The 13,743-nt window shown below is 35.7% G+C and overlaps 1 protein-coding gene across 5 annotated transcripts in view; it reads right to left on the minus strand.

The window, feature by feature from the left end:
* The window catches only part of LOC5577379 (potassium voltage-gated channel protein eag), a 144,177-nt gene that overhangs the window by 94,556 nt on the left and 35,878 nt on the right, over positions 1 to 13,743 (minus strand). For all 5 annotated transcript variants that reach the window (XM_021851872.1, XM_021851870.1, XM_021851871.1 and 2 more), the window contains exon 2: positions 7,490 to 7,919. In XM_021851872.1, coding sequence (XP_021707564.1) covers positions 7,490 to 7,568 — 79 coding nt within the window. In that variant the 5' untranslated portion in view covers positions 7,569 to 7,919. The remainder of the gene's footprint in view (positions 1 to 7,489; positions 7,920 to 13,743) is intronic.

Below are 13,743 nucleotides of genomic sequence, written 5' to 3' on the forward strand. Positions count from 1 at the left end.
AAAAATAATCATAGTGTCCGGCTTTCGAAGCGTCCGGTAATTCGAAGCAAAACTGTGCGTTGTATTCCTGAGATGGAGGGGGAGGTGGTTGGGCTTGAGTGTTGCACATGGGATTCGACAGTTTCGATCTCGGTGGGCCGCAATTCGCACTCACTCACTCACTCATTTCATTTCACCGAAACTTGAATTGTGGCTCTCTGGGACAAAATTGATCGATTTTGTGTGCAGTACTCAAGCTTAACCATCTGCTTTTCTATCTTAGGAGAATAGAGCATGGTTGTAGTAGTTCGTGGCTTCGTAGTTCGGAAAATGTTATTTTCGGGGAAATGAGTCTGAACAACACTGGCCACAGGTAACTCCTACATCGCCTCTTTGTCTACCGAAAATTCTATTGGGAAATCATCAAATGTACCCACTTCAAGTGATATGTCTGCCTCTGATTTTAATTTTCTAACTGAACAATTAAATCTATGACTAAAGCAGTTCAAGTTGGTGTAAAATTTACAAATCAAATTGTTATTGGATTACGTTTTTCTAATGGATCCAAATAATAATTTAAATATTTTTAATTGGAATGCTCGTTCTCTGAATGGTAAAGGGGACGAGTTGTTTAATTTTCTTACAGCTAATAACGTGCATATAGCAGTTATTACTGAAACGTATTTGAAACCTGGATCTAAACTCAAAAGAGATCCTAACTTTTTTGTTTATCGTAATGATCGACTTGATGAGGCATATGGGGGAGTTGCAATCATCATTCATAGGCGTATAAAACATCAACTGTTTTCGTCATTTGAAACTAAAGTTTTTGAAACTTTAGGTGTTTCTGTTGAAACGCAGTTTGGTATTTACCTTCATAGCTGCCTATTCAATGCTCTGGACAGCAAGGTAATTCGCTCCAAACTGACTTGCGAAAATTGACTCACAATAAGTCAAAATGTTTTGTCATTGGTGACTTTAATGCCAAACATCGGTCATGGAATAATTCTCAAAATAATTCCAACGGCAGAATTTTATTTGATGAGTGCTCTTCAGGAAATTTCTCAATTCAATACCCTGACAGCCCTACATGTTTTTCCTCTTCTAGAAATCCATCTACGATTGACTTGGTCTTAACCGACTCTTGTCATCTTTGTAGCCAATTAGTTACTCATGCTGATTTTGATTCTGATCATTTCCCTGATACATTTCAAATATCCCATGAAGCAATTCTCAATCCTATCAACTGCACTTTCAATTATTTTCCGACTGGATTATATATGAAACGTATATTGACTCTATTCTTGACCTTAACATTTCATTACTAACTAAACTTGATATTGACAATGCTCTTGAAACTTTAACAAATTTCATTGTTAAAGCCAGGAGCATTGCAATTCAAAATTTGAATCCGTGATTATAGACGATGATCTTAAACTCTTGATCCGTCTTAAAAACGTAAGGAGAAGGCAATTTCAACGCACTCGCGATCCTGCTATGAAAATTAAATGGCAGGATTTGCAGAAAGAAATCAATGAACGTTTTGCACTATTAAGAAACAAAAATTTTGAAAATAAGATTTCTCAATTGGACCCTGGCTCTAAGCCCTTTTGGAAATTATTTAAAATCTTGAAAAAACCAATACCGGCATTGAAAGAGGAAAACAAATTATTACTAACTAATTGCAAAAAAGCTCAAAAGCTATGCAGTTTGAAAGTGCGCACAGTTTTAATTTAGGACTTACTAGTCCAATTGAAAATCAAGTTACTCAGGACTTCGAAAATATTCTCAATCAAGAGAACGTTTTCGGGGCCCAGATAGCCGTAGCGGTAAACGCGCAGCTATTCAGCATGACCATGCTGAGGGTCATGGGTTCGAATCCCGCTGGTCGAGGATCTTTTCGTAAGGGAAATTTTCTCGATTCCCAGGGCATAGAGTATCTTCGTACCTGCCACACGATATACACATGCAAAAATGGTCAATCGGCAAAGAAAGCTCTCAGTTAATAACTGTGGAAGTGCTCATAAGAACACTAATCTGAGAAGCAGGCTTTGTCCCAGTTGGGACGTAACGCCAGGAAGAAGAAGAACGTTTTCGAAAATGCCTGGGAGACTGATTTGGAAGAAGTGAGAACTATTATTAAAAAAATCAAAAATATGAAAGCTCCTAGCGATGATGGAATTTTCTACATCCTCATCAAGAAACTTCCAGAAAGTAGCTTATCATTTTTAGTTGATATATTCAACAAATGTTTTCAATTAGCATATTTTCCAGACAAATGGGAAAATGCTAAGGTTGTTCCAATTTTGAAACCAGACAAAAATCCTGCAGAAGCTTCTAGCAATCGTCCAATTAGTTTGCTTTCCTTCATCAGTAAACTTTTTGAAAGGGTCATTTTGAACAGAATGATGGCCCACATCAACGAAAATTCAATTTTTGCCAATGAACAGTTCGGATTCTGCCATGGACATTCGACCACTTATCAACTTTTACGTGTAAAAAATTTGATTCGTTCCAACAAATCTGAAGTTTATTCTACTGGTCTTGCTCTTCTAAACATAGAAAAAGCATTCTACAGTGTTTGGCATGAAGGTTTGATTGTAAAATTAAAAAACTTTAATTTTCCAACATACATTGTTAGAATAATTCAAAGTTATCTGTCAAATCGTACACTTCAGGTTAATTATCTGAACTCCAAATCTGAAAGACTTCCTGTAAGAGCTGGTGTTCCTCAAGGCAGCATTTTGGGACTAATATTATACAATATTTTCACATCTGACTTACCTGATTTGCCTCAGGGATGTCAAAAATTCTTGTTTGCGGATGACACAGGCCTCTCCGCCAAAGGACGAAGCCTGCGTGTCATCTGTAGTCGATTGCAAAAAAGTTTGGATATATTTTCTTCATACTTGCAAAAATGGAAGATTTCTCCTAATGCTTCAAAAATGTAATTACAAATGTTCGCATGTAAACCTAAAGCTCTTTATTTGAAACCTTCAAGTAGACATGTTGTCACTATGATAGGGGTTCCAATAAATTGGTCAGATGAAGTTAAGTATCCAGGGTTCATGCTAGATAAGAGTTTAACTTTCAAAAATCACATTGAGAGCATTCAAGCCAAATGTAACAAATATGTAAAATGTCTCTATACCCTTATTAATAGAAAATCAAAACTTTGTCCTAAGAACAATCTTTTGATATTTAAACAAATTTTCAGGCCAGCCATGTTGTATGCTGTACCAATATGGACTAGCTGTTGTACCAGGAAGAAAGCTCTGCAGAGAATTTAAAATAAAATTTTGAAGATGATTCTGAGGCTCCCTCCCTGGTATAGTACCAATGAGTTACATAGAATATCCAATGTTGAAACATTGGAACAAATGTCAAATGAAATAATTAATAATTTCAGGCAAAAATCGTTACAATCTTCTATTGCCACGCTTAATGCGTTATATGTTTACGTTACGTTAGGTTAAGTATATTCAAAACGTTTATTTTTCTCTTATAAGCAGGTGAAATCAACTCACCTATAAAAAATCTGAACTGCTACGGCAAATGAAATGTAATATGTTGTTAACAAAATGTTAATAAAATCTTAAATTTGTTTTACCAAATTAGGATGATAGTGTTGTCTAATAACACAGAACACCTAGATATAAGAAATGAATGTAATGTTTGGAATGATACTAATAAGGAAATTTAAAAAAAAATGTAGGTAGCCCATGATTTTGTGCGGCTTCCAATATGGCATCGAAAGACACGTTATCAAAGGCACCCTCAATATCCAAGAAAACACCCAAGCAGGATTGCTTCTGAGCGAATGCATCCTCGATATCGTATACAACTTTGTGTAAAAGAATCATATTAGACTTTCCAGATTGGTAAGCATGTTGATTCACATGAAGAGGCATGTTCGCCAAATAAACATCACGGATGTGATGATCAATAATGCGTTCATTTCAGAAGAAAAGAAGTCAGACTGATTGGTCTAAAACTATTCGCTTCTTCATACGACGCACATCCTCCTTTCGGGATAAACTTCACAGTTATATCACGCCAGGATCTGGGAATATACCTGGTAATTCCTAGAGGATTATCTGTAGAAATAATTAAACTCTGGGAGAATTCCAGCAAGAAATTCTTGAAGAATTTGTGAGTTGTGGAACACCTGCAGAAATTTCTGGTAGAATCCCTGGAGCGATCCTGGGAGGAAACTCCGAAGAAATCTCCAGAATAACGTCTGGAAGAATCTTGAGAGGACTACTTGGGGATATCTTTGTATGTTTTCGTGGAGGAATCCTCGGAGAAAATTCTTAAGCAGTCACTAGAGATATATCTAGATTAATTTTTGAAGAAACTTTCCTAGTGTAAATCCAAAAATTGTCCTCCATTCACCAGCAATAAAATGTCGTTTGAGGTGAAGATGAATCGAAGCAAAAGTTCAAATTTTCAGGATCACGGATCTGGAGAACCAAACATCCGTTTAAGCTGAAAACTTAATCGATTGGTTACTAGCTGGTGTTGACCAATCGATTTAGGGTTACCATCCGTCCTGGTTTAGCAGGACATGTCCTGATTTTCAGCATTTTTCGGCTAAAATTGTTTAACAAATCCGGTGAGTTTTGTGCATTTTTCCGAAAATACATGAAATGTCTTGATTTTCTCAACTGATCAGATAGTATCCCTAAATCGATTAGGTTTGCAGCTCAAACGGATGTTTGGTTCTCCTCCAGATCCGTGCTTTTGAAAATTTGAATTTTGGCTTCGATTCATCTACACCTTAACTTATCCAAACAATGAATCATGACTTGCAGAATGTCCTTATATTTTTTATGTAATTTGGTAATAACGAAAATGGAATTCGCGTATGATATACAAGAGCAAAAATAGTCAAATTGCAAACCTCTCGGTTAATAACTGTGGAAGTGCTCACAAGAACACTAAACTGAGAAGCAAGCTCTGTTCCAGTAGGGACGTAACGCCAGGTGTTTGGCATGGTGTCCATTTACGTATGGATGAAAAATCGTGTATTTCGAGCCGTCGCATGATAGAACTATATGATGTTTTGAAAATGTCCACATCACACCCTAGTAGGACTGGTTCCAGAATACTCCGACCAAATCCAGCCAAATCTAAAAAAATCTAAATGTTGGTCCTCGGATTACAAAACCATGAAATTTCAACCGTATTTATATTTATTTGTGGAAACTGCTGAATATGATAAACACCAGTTCCTTCTGAAAAAGGTTGCAGGTTCCCTTATGCCCAGAATGGCCATAGCGGAATTTGGGGCAAGTGTGCCACCTTAAGCAAATTGTTCTCTAATTCTGCCCAAAGCTTATAAAATCCACCAATTTAGCCTCATGATGTTAGTTTCACATCTTTTCATAACCGCTGTGCCATTTAAAAAGAAAATAATTTCAAAAAGTATTAGTTTTGGAGCTTCTCAACTATCATCCAAAACAACCTATATTTCGACAGTATGCACAGAAAAAATATGTGATGTAAACTGAGATCTACTGTAAAAATAATTCAAATTCGTGTGTTATTACAGCATCATGTAAATTTAAACGAATATACATTCAATTTTTAACTAAAAATGGTTGAAAATTATATGATCGTGTAAATTTAAAATGAACTCAATTGAAAAATAATGGGTTGGTCGTTGAAATTTACGTTTATTTTGATGCTCCAAATATGTGCATGAAAATAAACTTAAATTTACAACATATTTTCAGCTGTGTGCACCCAATGTGCCACCCATATGGGGCAAGACGGCCACCGAATGAACATCGCAAGTAATTCTACTTGTAATGTAATTTTCTTTATTTCCTATTTATATTACTTACAAAGCAGACACTAATCGATAATTTAAAAAATAATTCTAAGTTTACCGTAATAAGGGGATGCTTTATAACATGGTGCAAAACATGCGTTACTCCCTATTACTCAATTCGAATAACTAAAATGGTTATTTTTGTCTTCATTCAATACAATATATGTATTACCCTTATATTACGGCGAATATGTATAATTTTAAACAAGATTAGCACTAAATAACGGTAAAATATTGATGTAGATATGTAAAATGGTACTTAATAAGCCGAAAAACATGTTATGATTGAATATTTTGAGAAAAAATCACTTTGGGGGGCAAATGTGTCAGTTATTCCCCTACTATACTTCAGAAACCACAACTGGTGCCTCATTTTGGTTTATTATTATGATTTTGTTGATGATTGTATACATTTTTACAAAATTTCACTCTAACCATTTTTGTTTACCAAATAGGTGGCACACTTGCCCCAATAAGTATAGATTTCAACCAAACTGGATTTCGTATGTAAAACTAAATACTTTTTTCATTCAAATGCCACAATAACTTACACATTTGAATAGTTTCACGATGTACAGTACGATAAAAAATTCTTTTAATAATTTACATTTCACCATGCTATTTAGAAACAACGAAATCTTATAAAAATTCACTCAAATTTGGTTGTCTTTGCACAAGTCGATGTAAATACGTGAAAAATAGAGCAATTTTTAACATATTTCGATCATTGTATTGTGAACTATAAGGGAGCATATTGTTAAGCTCAAAAAGAAAATATATATTGTAGTTTTTATAAAAAGCAGGGGTGGCACACTTGCCCCTATGGCACACTTGCCCCAAAGTCCACTACTCCAGGGTTCCATTCTAGAGTTCCATATCTTTCATATACAGTTTAAAGAACGAATATCGGTTCAAAAATGGATTTTTGAGAGCGTTTCTAATGTATGTGTAATGTGTATCTTTTTTTTGTAGCGTTGCTCCTAGAGGACACTGAAAGCTTCTTTTAGCACAAAAATGTTTATTTTCAGAAAATTTCGGATTTCTATCTCTTTTCTGTACAAGGTTACAGCTCATTACCGTGTCGAATGGCCAAAAATGACCCTAATGCACAAGAAGGTGAAACCAGTATTTTATACAACTATGGCGACCTGTAGCAAAAAATTGTGACGTGCAAGGTCATTTATAAGAACGCTGTGTTGTTAGACAGGCAGTTTACTATCTCCAATCAATTACAATTTATAAACATCGACTCTGACTCATATTACTCTGCTCTCTTTGGCTAGCCGAATATAAGCTCAAATTGATTTCGGAAGTTTCGCCTGTGTAACAAAAACAGTAAGCGTTATTAGGGCTCTATTTTTTGTTGTTGTCACAACTTCACGTTGCCTTTGTTTGCATTGTGGACATAGAACCGAGAAAAAAAGGTGTGGAAATCAACAAGGCTACCAAGTTTTCAACTCTTCCCAATCCCCAATTCGCATTGGGGGTAAACTTTACGGCATCTATTTTTAGTTGCCCGAAATGCGAAACATATCAAAAGAGGCGCACAAGGTAATCGGCTTTCTTATAAACGATTGTGTAGCCATCAGCCTGGAAGGCTTCTCATTTCAACAGACATATAATGGAAAAATGATTAGAATTGAAATGGATGTTCCCCTAAGAGACGACACTTACGCTGCGAGTTAGACCGACGTATGATGTTTTCCAGGAATGTGTTCTGTGGAGCCACAAGCCCCCTTCTTCCTCCTGGCATTTTGAGGCTAGGTTGAGATCACTAAATGAATTTAAATTCCTTCCTGCGAACGAATTCCATCAGCACTCTTGTAGTGAGTACAAATCCTTGGCGAATCTAGATTCCGTGCTCGCATCGAGTCTGCCGAAGGATTTGATGCAATAGCTTTCTGCACTAGGCATAACAACACAGATATCTTGAACTATTCTTCTTCTTCTTCCTATACAATTTGCTTATATGATAAAACACTTTAACTTTTTTGGTTTAGGCAACATTTTAGTAAGTAGATTGACTAACACTTTTCTTTATCTTCACTGTCACACTTTCGATTCCTAATCCGTTGACATAACTCCAAAACAAGAACAGGCAGATCTGTAACGAGAAGAAAAATATCCAAAGATTAATTATACATCAAAAAAGGATTCTCAAGCAAACATTATTACTTTCAGTCTAGGTAAAACAATGTAACCCGAAACCCTAAGACATTTTTCTTCACCTTCAACCTTGAGCGGAAGCCATTTGAAAGTGCCAGTCGGCAACTTAACGCATTCTCAAGGTGGGCCAGCTTTGTGCTTCCATAAATCTTTCAGTCTATAAATTGCACCTTGATGTGGGTTGTTTATGCAAAACTTGTTCGTCCTTATCCTTTGTACGTGAAATTGCACTTTCCCTTAGCCGCGAAAGCACATTACCCACACCATTCTAGGAAAATGGAGCAAAACATTAGATGGGGTCCTAGTATACCGAAACCTCCATTTACGTGACTGTTATTTTCGTAAATTCCATTTATGTAATTTTATCTTAGATGATCCACAAGTATTTTTCAAAAATGTTATATGGCTTTGCTAGGAAACATTTAACAAAATACTCAAATTCTAAAAAAAATCGCTAGTTTTTCTCTCCACATAAGATAACTTCACGAAATCATAGCTTTTCAGGTATTTTCAATATAAATAAAAAATGTTCGTTTCAAATTTACTTCTGTCAAAAATCGAAACTTCTGGATAGACAACATAATTTTATATTTTTATATTTTTGAATGGACAAACAAGGACTTGGTTTTGACCCTTTAAAAATCGACTACAGCTGAAATCGAATTTTTGGTTTCTATTCAAATTTTATATTTTACTAAAATAAGCGACAGTCTGATCATTTATCGTATCGGCAATGATAATAGTTATTTATAAAACAAGTTGCAAAATGATGAGTTTTTCAGCATGAGTCGTAAATTTATCCAACGAGGCTTGTCGAGTTGGATAAATACGACGAGTGCTGGAAAAATCAAGTTTTGCAACGCGTTGCATACAACATTTTTTGCAATTACGAAAATTACCATTTGAGTTAGAACTTTTTTGGAAACACAATCAAATTTCAAGAGAATCCACATGGCATCCATGCGTTGAAGCGACTCGATATTATTCAATCATGTAGGCTGTGATGCAGTAGTATGACTATAGAAATGACAGTCACAAATTTTCACGCATCACCCGAAATCAAACTGATTTACTTATATTCTAAATTCGTGAACGGACAAGGAAAGGCGCCGCATGAAATATTCTTTTGTGTTGATCAGTTGTTCCTCATGTGCCAATCTTCCTACACAAACCGTGTAGGAACATGAAGTTCCGCTCATTTTGGGACCAATTCAACTACTGTCCCTACGTTCACTGGACGAAACGCCCCTGCTCCCGTTTTTTGTAGTGAACTTACATATTCTACTGCCTCCTACACGCTAAGATCAGTCTACCCAAATATGGGTAAAGTTTACCCATAATCGCTAAAAAGTGCACACACTCATTTTATGGGTAAAGTGGGTTTACCCATAAATAGGTAAACTAACAATACCCATATTTGAGTATTCAAGCACGGAAGCAAATATTCGATAAATACGCAAAAATGAGTAATTCAATGAGCTTTTTCACTCGCTTTTTATTGATTTTCATAATTATACGTAAAACATTGAATTTTGTCATTATCATAAATACATATCCACACTTTATTGAAAATCAAGAATATATAATAAAATAAAATAATATCACTGTTAGTTTAAAGGAAAGCCATCAACAGGCGAAATGTCATTCTTCTGTGGATCTTCTGTCTCCCAGCTTTTAAACGATTCAGTGTTGCAGTTGTTGATTAGCAATTTTCAGTTGTTTGGGCGTTGTGAGGAAAAACATTGGGCAGCAACTGAACATCGATGAGGGAACTGTAAATATATAACACCTTATTACAATTTTGGTTTTTGTCAAGTTTCTGCTTAAAACTGCGTTAAAAAAAATATATATATGATTAAACCTACTCACCTCCGATAGAAATCATCATTTGTCTCCATGATCTACTAACAATTTGACTAACTGTTTTGATCGTCGCACTACAATTATCAACAATTCTATTTTTTCATCCAAATATGGGTAATCACAACTACCCATATTTGGGTAAATCCACTAAACCAAGAATATGGGTGAAATTCACCAATTTTTATTGGTATATTTTACCCATATTATACGTTTTATATCTAAAACCTATAAATGGGTAAATCAACTACCTATTTATGGGTAATCTGATCTTAGCGTGTATGGATCAATGCACGCGTTCACTCGTTGACGTTTGAGCGGTGCCGTGTTATTTACGTAACCATGGCAACTAGTGAATACGGCACCGCTCAACCGTCAAATTAGCGAACTCGTGCATTGGTCCATAGGTACATTCTATTTCAACTCAGAATCACTCACAGTCAACTAGTTTCTGATTTAAATCCGAATCTACAATTCAAATTCAACGCAAAAAAAATAACTCATTATTCAAAATCTGCTTTCGATAAGTGCAGGAACATAATATGTGAAAATCATTTTTTATCTGCACTAGTCTGAGCGGTTCCACGCCAAATCGGTAAACGATGAAACTCGACTACCTTGGATTCAAATGGAATTTTGCACATAGTTTCGATATAATAGAATAAGTTTTTTCCACTGGTGGAGAGACCATTTAAAATCAAGAGTAACTTCTGATAAGGGCGTAAGTATTTTTAGCATTACCATTTAAAAAAAATGTACCTCGGAAACCGTTTATTATAGAGAATAAGTGTCTGAGGAGGGATGGTAGACAATCAAATAGGCTTTGTTAAAAAAAAAATATACACTGAAAAAAAAATACCTTAATTTTTATGAAAAAGTCGAGGTTTAATACCTTAAAACACAAATTGCAAAAAATAGGTATCTTCGATTTTTTTCAAATTTTTTCTGTAAAATTTCAATGTAAAACCAGATGTTTTAAGCACAGTTTCAACATGGCGCAATCTAAAATAAAAAAGTTTTTCTAAGAGCAACTTTTGGTGCATTTCTGAAAATTCAATTTCTGGCCGTAGAAAAGACGTTTTGATGCTGTAATATGATTCTTCACCATGCTGACACATGGACACACAAGACATGCTTCGATATTTCCCAATTTTTTAATAGTTTAGTAATGAGAATCAATAGTTTTCATTGTTGGAGTAGATTAGTAGAAAGAATTCCAATCGATTGGTGCAGGAATCTTGAAAATCTATCCGGGCGTTAGTAAGTTATTAACAGTCAAAATCTAACCACTTTTCGTGACGCGAGCGATTTTTCGTTTTTCGAAATTGTACCCCAGTGTGTTGCCGTAGGACGTTATCCAACGTCAAAAAACATATACCATCAAATTATGTTGTGAATATAAGGAATATTACACTAATACAAATACAGACAATTTTAAAATAAGGAAGAATAACTATGGTAACATATTTCCCCGAATTTCAGTTCTTCGAATGTCGTTTCCCCGAACGCCAGTTCGTCAAATGCCAGTTCTCCGAATGGTCCAGTTCCCTGAAAAGTTTTCAACTCTCATAATTGTCATAACTTTTTGCGTTTCAAGGTGTTGAACGAACCCGTTACCTAATATGCACCCTTCATAATTGATTGGCGATTCTTTCATGTTTCAGGCATTTATGGAAAAATTTGTTTAGTTAAGAATGGCCTTAAAGTCTTTAATATCTCCTTCTTCTGATTGCTTATCATTATTTCTAGTTCAGCAACCACTCTCTAAAGAGACTATTCTTGTACCTGTTCCAGTGTTGCATTTGAACGCGTTCAGTGGGCTTTCCAATTCAAACCTTTGAACGAGTGATCGAATAGGATTGAACAATGAGCAGTTCAAAAATTTGAACCCGTGCGAGCTGAAAATTGAACATGCAATGAAAACTGTCGTCATGGCAAATACATGACATATTTCAATACGGAAGTTTTCTAAAGATGTTAGGAAACAATTATGGTTCCTTACATTTGTAATGATATGAATTCAATATGTTCTGATGTAGTTTTTTTTATGGTTTTTAGTTTCATTGTGCATTTTGAAGTGGGCCCGTTGAGCAGGTACAGAATCTTGCACGAGAGTTTAATGCTTACTAGGTTCTCGTGCTAAATTGGAACGCTCTCAGTTCACTTTTGGCTCGCGTTCAGTTTAAAATGCATCACTGACCTGGTCTAACTATTCGAAGAAACGGGTCATTTGGGTAAATGTCTTTTAGGGAAACGGGTCATTCGGAGAGCTGGCGTTTGGGGAAATGACATTCGGGGAAAAGAAGCACAATCATGTTAAAACAGTTTTAAAATTGTTACATAGCTTTTAAACAGGATTTTCCCTTCAAGATTTTGGTCACGTCTGGCCATGAACCATATATTTAATTATTTTGGATTGGATCCTCCTTCGTGATCTTTTGTCCATAAAAACGTTTTGAAATTTGTATGGGTCATAGTCTTCGGTTAAACCCCCCTAGATAACCAAGTGATTTATAAACGGCCCCCTTGGATGGTTTGCCTGATACCGGTTTCTTTGGAGTCAATTCCGATTTTATTCGTTTGAGATCCATATTAATGATTTAGACGAAATAATATTTTTGTGTATAGACGTCGGTGTCCGGGATTCTAAGCTTCTGGGAATTCGTGTCAATTCGGTAGGTACATTTCATTCCATCTCCCAGAAATCCGTTCCCTAGAATGGGAAATTTCTCAAAAAACCTTTCCCCAGAATAGGACATTTCCCAGAATTGTTGTTATACATTTTTAAAGTGCGGAAAAATGGTTTTATTTAGTTATTTTTTATCATAAAATGTACCGTATCGCTTTGAATTGTCTTGCTCAGACGCTTCGAAACCCAAACTTCTTCTTCTTTTTGACATAACGTCCTCTGTGAGACAGAGCTTCTTCTTAGCTTAGGTTCTTAAGAGCACTTCCACAGTTATTAACTAAGATCTTTCTTTGCCAAACTTGCCATTGACGCATTCGTATGTCTTGTGACAGGTACGATTATAATCTTTGTCCAGGTAAGTCAGGAAATTTTCGTTACGAAAATATCCTGGACCGACCGGGAATCGAACCTAGACACCTTCAGCATGGCTGTGCTTTGTAGCCGCGGACTCTAACCACTCGGCTAAGGAAGGCCCCATTTATATTTACATAAAATTCTTTTAACGAACCCTCGCACCATTACGTAAATAAAGGTTTCAGTGTACCTACAAGCTGGCGATGGATTGAAAAAAAAACACAAAAATGCATCGACCGCCAGCAGCAGCGAAGGTTTCAAGTTTTTACGGCGCTCGTGCACAAGGACTTTGGAATAAAAGCGAAGGACCACGCGCCCGAGCAAAGTTTCGCCAGGATAAAGAAACATGGTTTAATTATACGGTTTGAAGGCTCACGGAAACGTGCTTCCCCTTTTGACGTAATTTTATTTTTAGCACACTGTTTATGGCAGGTCTGAACACATCCAAATGTTTCCAAAAGCATGAATTGGCAGGATACTCAATGCTGTTGGTGTGGTTTAGGTCTAATGCAGTCATAAACACTGAAATGATGAGTAATAATCCTTTTCATGAATTCCATTAAACAGTGCACCATTATCGAGGTCATAGAAAGTAAAAAAAAATCAGAGTTCAGATCCTGAAAGTACACACCCAGACTAAGAAATCCCTATAAGTTTCGATAGTTTATTTACAAGTTTGGAATTACGCCCTTTTAATCTACCAGCTTGATTTTATATATTTTGTGTATGATTTGCAACGCTTAAAAAACTTACTGTAAGTACAGTTTTAGATGTCTGATAAACATTTACGTCTTACTTTGGAAAAACAAATATTGTTTTATTTAGACAAAATAGGATAACTTTTCAGATTAACAAATTT

The sequence above is a fragment of the Aedes aegypti genome, chromosome 3, assembly GCF_002204515.2.
Source record: "Aedes aegypti strain LVP_AGWG chromosome 3, AaegL5.0 Primary Assembly, whole genome shotgun sequence".
NCBI lineage: Eukaryota > Metazoa > Arthropoda > Insecta > Diptera > Culicidae > Aedes > Aedes aegypti.